The 16,942-nt window shown below is 39.3% G+C and overlaps 3 protein-coding genes across 10 annotated transcripts in view; 2 read left to right on the top strand and 1 right to left on the bottom strand.

The window, feature by feature from the left end:
• The first annotated feature begins 500 nt into the window (after positions 1–500).
• On the top strand, positions 501–3,710 carry LOC124411566 (vacuolar protein sorting-associated protein 26C). Its single transcript, XM_046890761.1, has 7 exons — positions 501–686; positions 787–880; positions 990–1,133; positions 1,192–1,587; positions 1,657–1,753; positions 1,846–1,971; positions 2,045–3,710. Exons 2-7 carry the CDS (start codon positions 824–826, stop codon positions 2,125–2,127), a joined length of 903 nt encoding a protein of 300 aa, XP_046746717.1. The 5' UTR covers positions 501–686; positions 787–823; the 3' UTR covers positions 2,128–3,710.
• On the bottom strand, positions 1,796–4,952 carry LOC124411565 (protein mono-ADP-ribosyltransferase PARP16). Of its 2 annotated transcripts, none has more exons than XM_046890760.1 (7): positions 4,935–4,952; positions 4,130–4,551; positions 3,876–4,031; positions 3,479–3,688; positions 3,237–3,402; positions 3,025–3,157; positions 1,796–2,818 (listed from the first exon to the last, which is right to left on the bottom strand). In XM_046890760.1, exons 2-7 carry the CDS (start codon positions 4,454–4,456, stop codon positions 2,659–2,661), a joined length of 1,152 nt encoding a protein of 383 aa, XP_046746716.1. In that variant the 5' UTR covers positions 4,457–4,551; positions 4,935–4,952; the 3' UTR covers positions 1,796–2,658. The 2 variants fall into 2 exon arrangements, with proteins under 2 accessions (XP_046746716.1, XP_046746715.1); XM_046890759.1 differs by lacking the exon at positions 4,935–4,952 and adding an exon at positions 4,615–4,827.
• Positions 4,953–6,700: 1,748 nt separating this feature from the next.
• LOC124411563 (myocyte-specific enhancer factor 2) overlaps positions 6,701–16,942 on the top strand; it is a 71,515-nt gene continuing 61,273 nt past the window's right edge. For 2 of the 7 annotated variants that reach the window (XM_046890757.1, XM_046890756.1), the window contains exon 1: positions 6,739–6,859. The gene's annotated coding sequence lies outside the window, so the exon portion shown is untranslated. Of the gene's footprint in view, positions 6,860–16,942 lie in introns of all 7 variants that reach the window. The other 5 variants (XR_006929680.1, XM_046890758.1, XM_046890755.1 and 2 more) reach the window with 5 other exon arrangements.

The following is a 16,942-nucleotide window of genomic DNA, read 5'->3' on the forward strand; positions in this document are numbered from 1 at the left end:
GTTATACATCAGGTAGGGGATGATGCCGTGCATGAAAATAAACATCTTTTTTTATTATATTCGTTGTCGCAGAGCTTTTGTTTTCCGTTTTTAATTTAAACTTTGTATTGTTTTTTACAACCATGCACGGGACAGGCGATTCCATCCCAATAACCTCGCAAAGTTGCGAGAAAATATTCCGTCTAACCTTTGCTGAGGCGATGCTACGTGCGTTTTGACCTGCTGAAATCATTCTTTACTTCTTGATGTGAAGTCAATTTTCTTTCTTTGGGTAGATTTTGTATGAAATTTACAAATATTACAGAACATCGAGGCATTCCGTGAATCGAGGGAAACCGAATAATTCATTGAAACATCTCTACCACTTTCTGCAAAGATATCGCGGCTTTGTACAAGAGAATTAGTTATACAAATCGATTTGTGGGAAAGTTACGACATTACAGATTGGAAAACTGTAAATAATTGTTGATATTATTAACTAGTGAGAATATTTATCTATCTCAGTGGTGTTACGAATCACGGAGAGAAGAAATGAGTTTTCAGATAGAATGAGAGTTTATTTATTACTTTCGTTTTCCATTCGATAAACATGGTAGTTACAATTACCAACAATTCCGAATTCTACGATGATCATAGAAAAGTGTAGTTTCGCTTTTATCAAACAGAGTTGTAGATTTCTTACTAGTGTAAGTACATACATGCATACATTACGAATGGCTGAATGCGTCGATCTCAACAGCTGCCAAACAGCTGTCAAAATATTAATTCATATGTATTTTATAGAAGTGCAACTGACGGGTGATAGACACTTTGTCACGTAACAATGGCAATAAGTTTGGATATCAAGCTCAAGAGAGCCAACAAAATATATCACGAAGGGGTCAGTCGATAAATAATTGATAAATTTTTAGGTTATGATCCAACTTCCGATAAACTATGCAAAAGCCTACATTCATTTTGTTCTCTCTCTTTCTCCTGACACCATATAGGAAATAGTGTCGGGAATAATTCTGCTCAAATGCAACTCTGACGTTAAACACGATGGTATTTTCCTAACTATGGAAGGTTCGGTCAGCCTTCAGTTGAGCTCAAAAAATGTTGGGATATTCGAGGCGTTTTACAACTCTGTCAAGGTTGGTATTTCGCTTCCTCGATTTATCTTTTCCTTACGTTGTTTCTCCTACTTTACAGCCGATTCAGCTGGTGCAGTACACGCTGGACGTTGCCCCAGCAGGTAAAATACCAAGTGGTAAAACTGAAATTCCTTTTGAGTTGCCGCTGAAGCCCCGAGGCAACAAACCTTTGTACGAAACTTACCATGGAGTATTCGTCAGCATTCAGTATTTGGTTCGCTGCGATATCAAGCGCAGCTTCTTGGCAAAGGATGTTAGCAAGTCTTTGGAATTTATCATGGAGGATAAGCCGCCGAATTCACAAATGCAAAAAGCTCACTCTAAAATAGTATTTTACAAAATAACACCAGAGTCGCTTCAAAACATCAGAGAAAGGACTGGCGTACCAAAATTCTTGATATCTGGAAGACTTGACTCTGTCTGCTGTAAATTGACTCAGCCCTTGACCGGAGAGGTAAATAGAGAGCTTCCTGCATCAAGTAAAGCAAATTCTATGTGTTCTTTTCTTTTTTTTTACAATCAGGTGATCATTGAGCATTGCGAAGTACCCATAAAGTCGATTGAGCTTCAGCTGGTGAGAGTGGAAACGTGTGGATGTGCGGAGGGATATTCCAGAGATGGTAATGAAATAAGAATTGTTTAGGTAGCCTTCAGCAGTTCCATTGAAAATGTTTATTCCATAAATTGATTTTTGTTATTATTATTGCTACAGCTACAGAGATACAAAATATACAAATAGGAGAAGGTAACGTTTGCACTGGGCTAGCGATACCAATTTACATGATTTTCCCACGTCTGTTTACCTGTCCGACATTGAATACAAGTAATTTCAAAGTTGGTAAGTGTGCAGGGTATCTTCAATAATCGTGTTGAAACACGAATCATACTTAATTTAATTTATATTCTTGCAGAGTTCGAAGTAAACCTAATCGTCGTATTTGAGGACGACTATTTGGTCACAGAAAACTTTCCAATCACTCTAACAAGGCACTAAACGTGCGTTACCAACTATCACAGTATGAATCTGATGATTTTCATCTATAATTATTATATCAATGTAAATAATTAAAAAACTGCTCAAATAATACTTAAAAAAATCATATTTTCGCACGACTACCGTTAATCGATTTGCTTTGAATGATGTGTGTGACTCTGGGAGTATTCGTAGTGCTGCTGCAAGTTGCTTATAATCACCACTAATATCAAAGTAGTGTAAACGTTGCGAACCAAAATTTTGCTTCTGGTTTTCTTGACAAATTTGTAGATATTATGGTCTTCGATTGCCTTTTGCAGGTACAGACCCTCAGATTGATTTTGACCCATTTAAGGCCAACAGTGTAGTCTGCTACCGCCTGTTTAATATAGGAGACAGACACCATCGGTGACCTTGTATGGGTCAGAATCGATTTAAGGGTCTGTACTTACAAATGCATGTGAAAAAAATTGAATTTCATACTAACGACAGTCTGGATGATAAGCTTTGGGAATCGTTAAAGTATGGTGTGATAAATCTCAACCTAGTCGACTACTGGAATCCAACTTTTTGGATAAACAGTCTGCAATACTTTTCAACGTACTTGTTGTGAGTCAGCCCGACAGATGCCAACAGAACCACATAGCCAAGAACAAAAGTGAGCAGCTTGTGCCTTCTGAACCAGGCAACCAATCCTCGTCCTTCCTTGTGCCTGAAAGCAGCAGCAAAGAATGAATAAAAAATATCTGATCCATCTCTGAGAAACTGCTTGGATTTTCGTCATTGATCATGCACAGAAACCATTGATAAGTGTCAGAATGTTGCTAAGACGACAAAATAGATTGGATGGAACGCCAAAACCATATTTGTCTCTACACACTAGACTGCAAAAAAGTTTTTTTCGTCGTTTCCATTTACCTTGAGGAAGAAAACTCTTGGCTATAAACCAGCAGGTATCTGATACGAACTAAATCGCTATTTACAACGAGATAGTACTTGTTTGGAACTTTGCCACTCATTGCATCGAATACAGTATTTCTTGCTGCATCCTCTGAATAAGAAAAAAAATTAGGGCTGAAACTATTATGTTCAAAAACGAGATGCCCTGAATTAGACAAATTATTCTTCACCTGAGTCCCCTCTTTTCATGTCGGGGTGATTGATGAGCTCACACAAAGCGACGCAGCTTAATTGACTGCCATGCATGCTGCCGCCCCATCCGTATCCAACAGGACTGTAAGGCAAGCTGACACCCAGTTCGCTAGAGAAGTAGATGCCTGTGCCGTAGAGAGATCTCTGGATAGTATAACAAAAGCAATGAAATAAACATCAAAAATGATGCGAGTGTTTGAAGTAGAATAATCATGCCAACCTTGCACATGTTCTGCTGTAAGCCGTAGTGGATTATTGAGTGGAAATTCTCCAGTCGACTGCCGTGGTAAGCGTAAAGGGTCGTGTGTCCCTGGGCAGCTGTTCTCCACCTCTCCTCAAACGGGGACTGCTTGGTGCTTGCAACTTGGAATATTAGATTAGGAGGTGCCACTGCCATTTCAGAGGGAACACGCTTCAGCACAGAGTCATACTGCAACATCATTGTCGGCGAAGTTAAGCATAAGAATTTCGGAATGCTAAATTTTTTGCAAATTCGCATTTGATTTGTCTATCTAATTACAGGTGTTTTATTTTTAGAAAAAGCCGTCCTCAGAAACGAACATGTTCAACAATCTCATAACATCTAAGTGGAATGGAATACTACGACTTGAACTCACACATTCTTTGTTTACGCTCTTGATCTGCGGGTCTCTAAGTCTAACAAGAACCCAGTACAGCAAATCGACCGCAGCTGAGTTGTTTTCATAAACATCAGGCTCGTCTAATTGGCGAATGACTATGGAGAGTGGAGGTATTGTCTGGATGGCTTCCCTCTACGAAATACGAAGTAGGTCTGAGTAGCGTATAAAATTGCAACAGAGACAGTTAAGCATAGAAAAAGAAAATGCACTCTGCCACAGACGAGACATACCAGAGCCTCGATGTCTTTGCATTCGTTCCTAACGTACATCGGGGGATAAGGTCTGAGGCATGAGTCATATCTGTAGCTGTGAGAGGCAGCGACGAAGAGAGACCACTTTACGTCAGCAGCGACAGGATCCCGCTCCAAAATTGTTTTCAACGAGAGTACTTTCTTCTTGGGGCATTCTTCTATCGTGAGCGATCCGAGGGGGGGAGGAATGGTCTGAGGGTCGAACCCAAGGCGGCTGGTCGAGCTGCAACAGTCCTCCTCAGGGTCGGATTTCACCTTCGTCTTGACCTCGGCGTCGCCACTCGTCGCGTTCGTTAAATTTGCCATTTTGCAAGGGGTTAACAAAAGAATTTTTCCAGCTCACACCGAGCCCTGAATTGTCATCGCATTCGGAGTGGATGCAAGAAAAACAGCGATACCACCTGCAAAATTTGTCCCAGTGAACCGACACCCTCGTATCCGCCTATGAAAATACGTATTCTAACCTCAAAGCGTCGACCGACAGCCGCACAAACTGGTCTGTCTCCGTTCTCCGTCAGCCAGCATGCACAAGCAGAGGCCGTGGTGACCGACGTTTTCAATATTTTTTGGCTCCGTCGGTCAAATTTTTGAGATTACAATACCTGAGAAATATCGCGGTGTAAGTTGTGTGATAAACGGTGCGTGTTTAACAACGTTCTAAGGCATGTTGATGTGTCTAGTTTTGTGTAGTGATTTCTTTTGATTTTCAGTGTCAAAGAATTGGCTTGCGATCTCGCTTACGTCTTCGTTCACGGAAAATTTATTTGGTAAAAAAATTTATTACATTTATATCCACAATATTAATCCTTCACATATTTTCACCAAGGTGTTTTTTTTTTTTTTTTTTTTTTTTTTTCTCCATACAACGCCGCGGTATTATACACGCGACGATCACGCATCTTTCTCGCATTTGTTTCTCATATCTCTCGGCCTGCTGTTCGTTGACTGAGGATTGTTGAATCGTTTGAAGAATGATAATAACTATAGTTCGATAAACGAAATTAAATTGTATCAGACCGTGATAAGTAGCTTGATTGTGTAATGTGGAGAAATATAATATTACGAGAAAAAAAACTAGGCATTAATCAGTAGCAAATTTGTATAATATATTCAGCATTAAGACGTTTCTTATTCCGTAGAATTTCAATTTCGAAATCAGGTATATCAGAAACTGATTTTATGTGTGTCGTTATTTTATCACCCTTTTTTTGCCCGTTTGAATATAAGAAATAAAGTGGTAAAATACTATTGTGGCCATCGAAGAAACAGACAATTATGTATATATGTTTTATAGGGGATCGAAAGATTCTCTCCACAACATAATTTCGATCGTTTGATGATAGTGCCGTCAAAAGTTCGCAGGCATGCCTAGGAGGCGTTCGAAAAATCAGTCATTTTGAATTTCTGCCGCGCTAAGCGAGGCCTGCGCAGTAGATACACACTTATCGACCGGGGCGCAATTATCTCTAGAACACGGGGATCGCCCGCCCGCGCGCGAATAAATTCCCCAAGATCAGCCTTCCAAATTCCCCGAGCATAATGAATATGTTCAAAAGTAACAAGGGGGTGAGCTGTAACCGGAACAAAAGAGCGTGACAAGAGTGAGTTTATCGAGTTGATTCGCGAGGGAGACTTAAGCACGAAACGAGTGCGATTTGAGCGTGACCAGTCCGACAACAACGTGAGTATAATATTATTCGAAGAGTATGTTCGAAACATATGTCGAACGAAAATCCGCGTACGGATTTGTCGAGGGTGGGTTGGCCGGACTGCGGCTCAATGTCATGCGTTCAAGGTAAACTATCGGTGACGTCAGTGGACGTCACTTAACAAGTGGGAGTGTATGGAAGTAGCCTCTGGGAACGGTTGGTTTTCGGTCGACGTTCCGTAGTCGGTCTCGAAGTTGAAGAAAAATCTGAACCGAGGTGACCGAGAGGCTGGCGAGTCGTTTCGCGGGACAGCTATGTAGACTAGGGGAAAACAATTTTCTGTGTTAGTTTACACGTGGTGGTACGTTATGAGCGCGTTATGTACGTGGAAAATCACCGAAAACAAGTTGCGCATGCCCCGCGCCCGATGACGTCATGAAAATTGTGGTTTTGATCAAACTCCTAGCTCGTTGATCATGGTTGTTCTTTTTTTTTCTTCTAATTTCTTTATTTTTTTATTATATTTATTATTTTTTTGCTTCTCCGTATCCTAAATTACACACACACACACACACATACATCGTCCACGAAAAAATATATCCATATATATATATATATATATATATATGCATATACACGTATACGTACATACGTAATATATAATACATATATTCGCAAGGTGTATACAACGATATATGCTGTACGACGTACGCGTATACACACACACAAATAAATATATATGTATAAACACATAATATACACGGGTTTGAATATATGTAAAAAAAAAAACAAAAACACACTCGCACATACAGTTCGAACATGTTGACGTACAAAGTGAAATAAAATTAAGAGAAAAAATAAATAAATAAATAATAATAATAACAACAACAACAACAACAACAATAATAAAGCTGGTGTTAAGTTTTTGTTTTCTGTTTTTAATTACAAATATTATTATATACACATGAAAGAAAGATTAAAAGTCGAGAGGATAATATTGTGCACCAATAATACCAGAGGAGAATTTGCGACGGAGAGAATCGATCCTCGTTCAATATTCGTGAGTATTATTTATTATTTACCACATTTTATACGCAAGATGTGTGTGTGTGTGTGTGTGTATGGTACATTCCTCTGCATTTCTATACGTAAATGCGCGTATATTTACATGAATGTATATATTATCATCGCCTCGGACACGGATACCGCATGTCCGCTTCTCCGTGCAATTTTTCTCGATTCTCGGGATACATCGTGGTAACAATTATATTATAACGCATGCATTGTTCGTATGGTGGACCTTTTCACGCGACGGCGTCGTCGGCTCTCGTACCGATCCTTCGACGTTGTCGTCGTCGTCGTCGTCGCAGACATGTTGTATCGTGTTGGAACGACGACATGGCCTTCACACATACGTACGCGTGACATTGAGTTTCCTTTTCGGTAGAGAGCGAAAATAACGCTTATTGCCTGATACGAGAGAAAAAATTGAACGTCGGCGAAAAAATAGGCGGGAAAAACGAAAACTGGAAAATAAATCGCCTCGATTATTCTTCTGGATTATCGATGCAATGCGGCAATTCTAATTTTTACTAACAATATGTACCCCAAGTCACATGTGTTGTCGCGATGCTGAATATTGTTGCATCGAGACCTACCTCAGTTGGTCATAAATTTACCAAGTCAAACAACAAATTCAGCCGCACAAGTTCTCTTATTTTCACGCGCATTCATACATGCTAGCGACTACAAGTTACATGTCTCGTATGCGCATAAGAAAACAACTTCGGGCTTTGTATGTCGATTGATTTTTAGCACCGAACGAGACTTTCCTGCTAAAGATGAAACGTCGTCGCTTACCGAATGTTTCTCACCTTATTTCTCAAAGTATTATACACATTCGCGTGGAAGAATTTTAATATCGTCACCGTTACTCGCAGTACAGCTGAGCAGCGATGCATTCTATTATATACTAGTTTTGTTGATTGGAAACTGGTCGTATTTTTTTTTCTCATTATTACGCCGAGAGCGCGAATTTGTTCGTGTACTTGACTCCTCGACAGTGTTTACTTTGCCTCTGGCCTCTGTTTGCCACCGTACTAAATATTGTTTACAATGCATCGTATGATTTATCTCCCTCGTATCCCTCGTTCTCCATAATTTTATGGCTTCTCTTTATTCTTTTTTTCTACTTCCCACCCTTTCGTCATACTATCCCATGAAATAACAGCGCAACGTAGCTAATTTATTCTCGGAGTACATGTCAGTCTCAGAATTTTGTTCGATCTTACTTTCTGACCCTTCTCCGGTCGATATCGGTTACATATTATTCATTCGTTGAGTTTGAACCCCAGCGTTGGATGAATTTCTAAAAGTTCTCTTCTATCACATTGCGACGAACCCGGAGACGGGCATTGAATCCGATCGAACCAATCGTCGAATTCAGGTTGTCGATACAACGTCAAAAGTGAATTTGTATTCTGCTGCGAATCAGTTCCGACGTCTGAAACTTGGAGAAAAATTTAGTCTTTAGAATCTGACTATTCATTTGGCCTGCTCAAGATGCTTCACATCGAAAAGTAATTTTCTTTTCCGTCTTATCTTATTTTCTGTCTGGTCAGTCGACCAACTAAACCCATTATTTCAGATTTTAAGTTTAAGCATAATTGACGGTTCGGTAAGCCCAAGGTTTCCGCGATGGTGATTCAGAGTTGACGATCTGGAAAGAGTTGAGGTAATTTTTTTTTGCGATGGATGTGCGAATAGATGTTTATCAGTTAATTTATAACACGGTATTAAATTTACTTTACCTGTTCATTTGTTTTGTAATCAAGATGTTCGTTTACTTCTTCTTTTTTTTCCTCTCTTCACCTTTTTCCTCTTTTTTTTTTTTTTACCGTCATTGGCGTTGTTGCCGTCATTATTATCATTATTATTATTCGGGCTTTATACTTATTGTTTTTTTTTTCTTGTTTTTTTTTTTTTCAAACTTCATTACTTTATTTATTTTAAACGAACGTGGCCGCCGTCGCCACCTAGAATCGAGCTTTCAAGGCTCTTTCGAAAGCTCCTCTACTCAAACATCCGTCGATAAAGAAGAACACTGGCTCTATGTAATCAGTTTACGAGATGAGTGCGAAAATGTGGTGCTCACGGGTAATTCGCGCTATAGTAAAACCCCGATTTTTTGGTGCGACGATTGTTTAATTTTTATTTTATTTTTTTTGTTACTTATTCAAAAAAAATTCTTATACATTGTTATTTTGGATTGTTTTTTTTTTTTTTTTTTTCATCTCTCTCTTTCGGTAGTTCAGGATCCAGAACGAAATTTCACATTTTGCTTATATCTTCTAAAACGCTTGCGATGCTCTTTTATATTATCACACCTAATTACACATTTGGCTTGCAATTCTATTTGTAAGGAAAAACAACAAATACTAAGTAGTTGTTTCAAGTTATTTTAGTCTAAATACTTTAATATTCATATCCGTTCCTTGACGATAACTTGGCGGAAACAAAACGTAGATAAAACATCTTATCCCAAGTCCAACGGTTAAAAATTGGAAATTAACAACCGGAAGTTATAATAGCATAACGTTTTTCGATATGGAAAAGAAAAAAAAAAAAAAAAAAAGAATTGCAGTCTCATGACAAAGTTTCGAATCTTAGAGAAAGAAAAATGCAAAAAAAAAAGAAGAAAAAGAATAACAAACAAACAACAACACAATAGGTATATCGTGTTTGATAATTTTGTATATATGGTGTAGATTAGATACAGCGGTAATCGTCAAGTTTTCTTGAATACATTTTCATTTATTCGTTAATTGGAAAATTACATTTTTACAGCAGGTATTTATTCCTTTTCGATTTTTATACTCATGTTTATCGTAATATATACATATAGAGATTTTAATGCTGAAAATTTTCAATCGCAGCGTTGTTTTAGTTGTTTCTCTTACATATGAATGGTTTTCATAATCATTACCTTAACGATGAATGAAAATAATGATAATAATTTGACAACTTTCACATCGTCGAACCGAATTCAAAGACGGACGAGTATTTTTTCACGGTCTTCAAGTTTTTTTATACCCTATAATACACGATGAGATTGAAAAAAAGAAGGACAAAACTCGAGAAGTGCATAATACACTTGTGTATGTGTGTGAAAAGCAGATAAAAAAAAAAAAAAAAAAAAAGGCTGATTTATTGCCGTCCTCGTGTATGGCACACGTATCGGTATATACTATACATATAGTGTATTCCATACAAAGACTACACGACGTCGATGATAATACACGAGGCTGAAACGAGCAGCCAGAATTATCAGCCAAACGGTTTAATGCTTATTCAAATGAGGTAGTCAAGACCGAAATCCAAAATTTTACGAATACCATGAAAATTGAACTGCATTTTTATATTTTCGAAAAAATTTAACATATCTGTCTGGTAAGTTTGGTTGCTAGCTTCATCTTCAGCTTCATTGATAATACGTGATAAATACACGCGAACGCATTTCGGTTGATTGGTAAATCGGGGTGAGGAGGACACTGGCTGGTTATATATGTGTTACAAAATACTTTTACACACATGCACTATACAGGTATAGACGCGATGATGATGGTTCATAGCTGTTTGTGCACGTTACGTAATTATTTTGTGTTGTATTATGCGCTCTGTACATCATCGTAAATACGTACGCTCGTATGTGAGGCGGAAGAAAATAAATAAAAACTTCTTAACACACGTTTATCAAATAATCACGTGTCCATAGACGCTAGGTGATCTTCTCTGACAAAAAACCTAGACCTTGCTGATCAAATATCGCGATAACGGGCAATAATGCCTGTTCCATAACAATGCAAGAGCAGTAGCACCAACAGCAGAAGCATGGCGTTATATCTCTTCCGACAATCGAAGAAGAAGACTAAGACGAAAGAGGTGGAAGAAAAAGAAGGAGGAGGAGGAGCAGGAGGAATAGAAGAATATACATGCTATTCAAACTACGGGAAAACATGCAGCACAAAGCTCGGTCGGCAAGCAAGCCCGTGACCTAAAATTGATTTTTTTATTACCTTTCAACTGGCAGCAGGTTAAGTTCGCGTTCAACCCGATTGTACAGATTGCAATGTACGCCATTGGCTCGATCCTCCACCTCTTCTTCTTCTTCGTCGTCTTATTCTTATTTTTCTTTTTCTTCTGCTGTAATACATCTGAAGGAATTTCGCCCTGCAATATGTAACCATAAGCTATGACGATGGGGGAAGTACAAGTATAACAATTTGGACTGTTTCCGGTCGTGACCGTCAGGAAATGACAATTTTTAGATATCTATGATTTGATCCTATCTCACATTTTCCAGCTTAACAGCTTTTCGTGTTTTCAAAAAAGGAGCTGTTTTATCGCAGAAACTCGATCTTCCTTCGCGTATTTATGCGGTTATATACGCTTCACTCATTACTTCAAATACCATCGATCCTTCGCGTTTCATCTCTGCCAGGCTCTGCGCAATATGCAGAATAAGATAAGAGGCGATCCTTCTTTTTAAATGCAGCCAGTGAAAGAGAAGCGGCATGGATAAAACGAGCTGATTTATCAGCTCCTTTGATTTCAGTTATATTCAAACATTTTAACTGTATAATAAAGTGTCTAACTCTGACATATGATTAAATCTTGTGCAGATTTGTAAGCTTTCATTTCTCTTCTCTGTTCGTTAATTTGAAATATGTATATAAAATGATGATAATAATGTCTGGATAATCAGTGAGACGTAAAAATTGATTACTATAGAATGAAAAGTAGAGGAAGTTGAACTTTTTGGATATAGTGAAAGTAGGGTATAGTATGTCTAACTGTACGGTATAACAAAGCTTTAATGAACAATTTGTGATTCTTCCACACTCATTGAATACAATTATGTACAGTAATGTTCATTAATCGGTTCCTAGTGGCTCACTATATTTTTTTTTTTTTTGTTCGAATAAAAACTGGACAGAGTTTCCTTTCTAACCAAATTCTATACGCCAATGACTATAACGACGCAACTAACAGGAAAAACAAACGATAACTTGATCATGAACACACAAAATTTTCATAGAAAGAAAACTCGTTTTCAGTTTTGATACCGATAAAATATAGTTAGCCACTAGAATGGCGCCCATTAATGAACATTATTGAACATCCATCGAAGAATTAGAGACAATATTCTGACGATTAAAATGATACGCGAAAGAATGAGGACAAAGAATGTATGTTTCTCCTTCTATCATCATCATTCCTTTGCAATACAGTTTATAAACATCCAAGTTTGGCGATTATTATCGTCGAGATAGTAAAATTTTGAAGAAGCGGTCCTTGGGGGGGGGGGGGGGGGGGGTGTCGTGGGTCGTTCGCGTAACAGATTCATTGTACACCTGCACTCGGCAGGCGGCTTTCTCAGTCTCTCTGTTTTCTCTCCCCATCTCTCCGTCTACGTAACAACAATCTACAAGGTGCAAAAGTTGTTCGACATTCATGCACAGCGAATGGTCTGATTGTTCATACGGCTGTGCTGGTTTTGTTACGACTTTGAAGGGAGAGAGAAAGAGAGATAGAGAGAGAGACTAAGAGAGAATTAAACCGCCACCGCGTGGCACGTGGCGACAGGACCACGTGCCTCAGTTCATTCGTGCGTCACGCTCCTCCTCTCCCTCTTCTCTTCCGCCCTCTCGAGCTCTCTCTCTCTCTCTCTTTCTCTCTCTCTCTCTCTTGCCGGCCAGCAGGGCACATCCCGTATCGATCATGGGTGGCCATGATCGTCGTTACCATGGCAAGGTGGAAAACAACGTCTTATACCCCGCTGCCGCTGCATGCACCAGCTCACCCGAGGAGGACGAGAATGAGCGGCAAGAAGGCGAAGAAGAAAATCAAAATTCGGATTGATTAATATGGAGCAGCGCGGAAGATTGTTCGATCCCGATTATCTCTTCTCTCGTAACCATACATCCTTGGATCATTATTCGCTGGATATATTTGTATTCAGCTTTACTCTGATTTCGCAATCAGATTAAACGAGTAAATTTTTTTACGCCTTTCGTCAAGCAAAATGGTGGTGTACATTATACCTATAGTCACGGTATTTACCGACTGCGGTTAATTTTTTTCACTTATCTTGATAAGAATATCAATGAAAATTTTTTATTTTACCCCAGCAGTTATGTCGGGAATACATTTTCACTGGTCTGACCTTTATATTTTCTCGCGTGACGCAAAAAAAAGTTTTTACATATTTTTCTTCCTCGTTACATCGTGTTGAATTACTTTGAAAATGTTGACTTTTTCACGTCAGTTGTGCGTAGGCTTCGATAATGGTTATAAAAAAAAAAGAGAGAGAAAAAACAGTGAAATTTTACTCCGCCGGTAAAGAGTGATCGTAGCATCCTCTTAAACACTCGTTATTCCGTGTGTAAATGGAATGGAAAATTTTCAACTTTTCGAACATTTCGACGACAATGGGAAAAAGACACGACACATTTCTCTAACGAATCGCATTTATTTCATGATGAGAAAATTGATGATTTTTACGTCTTTATGGAAACCTTTAGTAATTGCACGTTAACTGACAATGAATTATTTCACGAATGAGGTATATAATATGTATCTTACGATTACGTAATTTATTATATACAAACTTCGACCCAATTTCCGCAAGTTTACTTCTCCTTTCTACTACATAGGTACCATTTACATGTAACATAAACTATCTTATGTGTTCTTATTTATTTTCACTATGCATCACCGTAGCGCGCAGTTTTTTGCCTCTCCTCGCGACAAGCAAAACGACATGCCGCTGCTGTTGCTGCTGCTGCATGTACGTATGTACGTAGTCAAGCATTATACAAATACCCACACAACGGCATGTGTACATACACATACATGTATCGTGATCCCTGATCTCAAGAGCTGCGATGAACCACAGGAAACCGTTAAATTCTCAGCTTCGGCTGGCATTTGTGCACTCACGAAAGTGAAACACAAGTATTTCTTATCTCTTCTTGTTTTTTTTTTTTTTTTTTTTTATCTTTTCTTTACCACCCCCACCCCCCGCCCTCATTTTTCTTCTCTTCGTGTGCGGTTTGTATATACTGATACAACTTACCAAACAGTGCTCGATAATTTCAAAGTTTGCTTATCGCGGTTTTATGATAATGTTTCATGATTTACGTGCAGAAAAAAACGAAGGTAGATAAATATATACATATATATTTGAGAAAAAAATTGCAGAAAAAAAAAAAAAAACCATTTCCATCTGCAATGAATAATAATTATACGACGAATGTTTTATATTACAGTGTATATATAGACATTAAACATCCGTCTAATTATTATTCATTGCAGATTGGATTTTTTTTTTTTTTTTTATACATATATATACACCTTTTTACATCTCTTGTTTTGTCGACTATGTGTACGAATGTATTATACATAATTAATCCTATAGAGAAAAGAAATTTCATCTAGGTATGGCTAATTGATATGCCTATAGATATTATAGTTCAATAGATGATGATGATGTTGTGATATAGATGAATAGCGTCGATATTTTGTAAATCCTGTACAGAAACCCACCGCACGCACCTACTACCATAATCCATAAAAGAGACAGAGATGTAAGAAGGTTTTTTCGTACGGGATAAACAGATACGTGATGCCACCTCATAATCGGCGGATTCCCAGCGTATAAAGCGAACATCGGTTCAACCGGGCTGCCGCCGAGGAGGAACGCAAGTACGGCTCAGTCGTCACCGTCGCTGATCTCGACGGGGGAGAGAGAAAGAGAGAAAGAAAGAAAAAGAGAGAGAGAGAGAGAGGTGTGTGTGGCACAGAGGAGAACGAGAACGAGAGCATCGAGGCGGGCGTGTGGCCGCGAGGAGATGGAGGGGGAAGTTGGGGGAGGGGGAGGGGAAGGGGGGAGGACGCCGCGACGCCGGGCGTCCGATGATCGCGCCTTAAAAGGTTCGACGCCGCACGCGCCCAACAGCTGTCTGCCCGCGCGCCGCGCCGACCCCTTGTGCGTCTCCTGGCACAGTCCTGCACACGGACTCTCGGGTGTCGCGTTTCATCGTCGGCCGAAGAGACGGAAGAGAGAGAGAGAGAGAGAGAGAGAAAAAAGAAAGAGGGAAAGAGAGAAACTAGCGCGCGAGCAGACGACGATGACGACGAAGAAGAAGGAGGAGAAGAAGAATCAGAAGCATGAGCACAGGGTTTCGCATTTCGCGGTTTTTTCATCTAGAGTTTGCGCCCCAGGGGCAAGGGTCACCTTCAGGTTTGAATCACCGCGTTAACGCTGCCCTCCTTCTCCCCTTCTCTCCCCTCTCCCCCAATCTTCGACTTGGCTCAATTTCATGCTTGTACTTAACTCCAATTCACAAACTTATCGTACCTTCATGCCACATATGAAGAAGATACGAACGGATTTTCAAATCGTATTGAAAGATGTTCGGTATTAGTAGTTTTTTGACTACTATGTACCCTTTTTTTTTTTTTCATCCCATTATGCGCGAGGTTTCGGATTACGTTCTCGTTCGAACCGTGATTCTTCGTCAACGTTTATCTCTATCTGTCTGTTTATCTATCATCATCCGCCAACGTTAACATCGAATCTCGTTCATCCATCCCAGTGGTTCGAGTCGACGGTGCGAACTGCCGTTTTTGCGATCTGCCTCGTGATCCTCGTTCCACTTATCAGCCTTTTCGATGTCGGGGATAACTTTCGTTTCCGTTGCTCTTTCTTTGGTTTCTTTCTTAATTCATCGCGTGTTTTTTTTTTTTTTTTTTTTTTCTTTCACGTATACGATGTCGAATTGACTGAATGACTGACTGAATTTTATACCGCAAAAAAACTTTTTACGACTATGTATAGCGGTGGATGTATTCGAAAAATCCTTTCCGAACGTTGTATTGTTCAGTTTTTATAGACAGGATTTTTTTTTCCGTTCGGAAAGTCATTCGATCTGAACTATTTCAAAATTCTTTTTAATTGATTTTTGTTGTACGCATGATATCTGCACGGATATCAATATTTTTATACGTCAGTTTGTGCTTTCTCACAGGTAATACAATTTCTATGTGAGGTATGGTATGTATGTACAGTGGCGTGCGTGAAATGACGTCAAACGGCGGTATATACGCGGTGACCTCAGCTGCGGTTTGAACCGGAAAACTCTGATACAACCCCGTGCTTCGCAAGCTTCTCCATCGTTGATATTTCTTCGATGTTGAAGTAGGTATATTCAAAAGAGATAGGAAAGGGGTCAATTTATGCGTCACATCATCATCGTGTCATATCACTATACTGTCATCGTGTCGTGTCGTCACGTGGTATCTGTGTTACGTGTGCAGTTCCGAGAAAAATTCATATAAGCACGTCATTTTTCTACTATAGCAAGAGTTCAATTTTTACCGCTTCGTTTCCGTACACATTATTATACACCGCGGTCAAAACTGACCTAGACACTGGACTGACTATTTTGAGGACTTGATTCCGGGTTTAGAGCAGCGTTGGCGAAGTCAAGTGTATAGGTATATGGTCAAAAATATCATTGACTGGTAAATTTCTACGATTATAGAACCGCACGGCTCAGCATGTAGTCCAGATTCATTATTTACCGTAAAAATATCAACTCTAATCAATCAGAGTAAATCTATGAAACACACCATTCATCGATCTCATGATGTGGAAAAGCAGGGAACAGAGTGTCCTATACTCAAAGTAAAAAACCCACTAGAACTAAAGTTTATCTCGTATATTCTTCCAGCCTTATATCAAACTTCTATATCCATTCATCCATCCATCTCTGCACCCCGCGGTGATGATGTTGAGCTTCGCCTTAAGGCAGTAGAATACGAGGATCGGACCAAACTCATAAGGCAAACCGAATCCTCGCGTGTCGATATCACCCTATCGTGTCCCGTGGTAACGGTCGCGAAGCCAGAGATTGGTCGAAACAACAAACAAGTAATAGGCTATGTAGGTACGTAGAGATACGTCTAGAACATCGGACTGTATACCGCATTCGGCCAAAATTTAACGCACGTTGTATACCGGAGTTAAGAAATTGGTCCCCAAAGGGAAACGAACCATGAGAAACAGAGAAGGGTCGGG

The sequence above is a fragment of the Diprion similis genome, chromosome 10, assembly GCF_021155765.1.
Source record: "Diprion similis isolate iyDipSimi1 chromosome 10, iyDipSimi1.1, whole genome shotgun sequence".
Classification (NCBI taxonomy): domain Eukaryota; kingdom Metazoa; phylum Arthropoda; class Insecta; order Hymenoptera; family Diprionidae; genus Diprion; species Diprion similis.

What these genes read in the sequence shown, in the direction of transcription:
- LOC124411566 (XM_046890761.1), top strand. Translation starts at nt 824, where the DNA reads ATGGCAATAAGTTTGGATATCAAGCTCAAGAGAGCCAACAAAATATAT. An exon ending in GGAGGGATATTCCAGAGATG is followed by an intron (nt 1,754 to 1,845) that starts GTAATGAAATAA and finishes TTATTGCTACAG; the next exon opens with CTACAGAGATACAAAATATA. An exon ending in TACAAGTAATTTCAAAGTTG is followed by an intron (nt 1,972 to 2,044) that starts GTAAGTGTGCAG and finishes ATATTCTTGCAG; the next exon opens with AGTTCGAAGTAAACCTAATC.
- LOC124411565 (XM_046890760.1), bottom strand. Translation starts at nt 4,456, where the DNA reads ATGGCAAATTTAACGAACGCGACGAGTGGCGACGCCGAGGTCAAGACG. An exon ending in GCAAAGACATCGAGGCTCTG is followed by an intron (nt 4,032 to 4,129) that starts GTATGTCTCGTC and finishes CGTATTTCGTAG; the next exon opens with AGGGAAGCCATCCAGACAAT. An exon ending in AGAGCGTAAACAAAGAATGT is followed by an intron (nt 3,689 to 3,875) that starts GTGAGTTCAAGT and finishes ATGATGTTGCAG; the next exon opens with TATGACTCTGTGCTGAAGCG.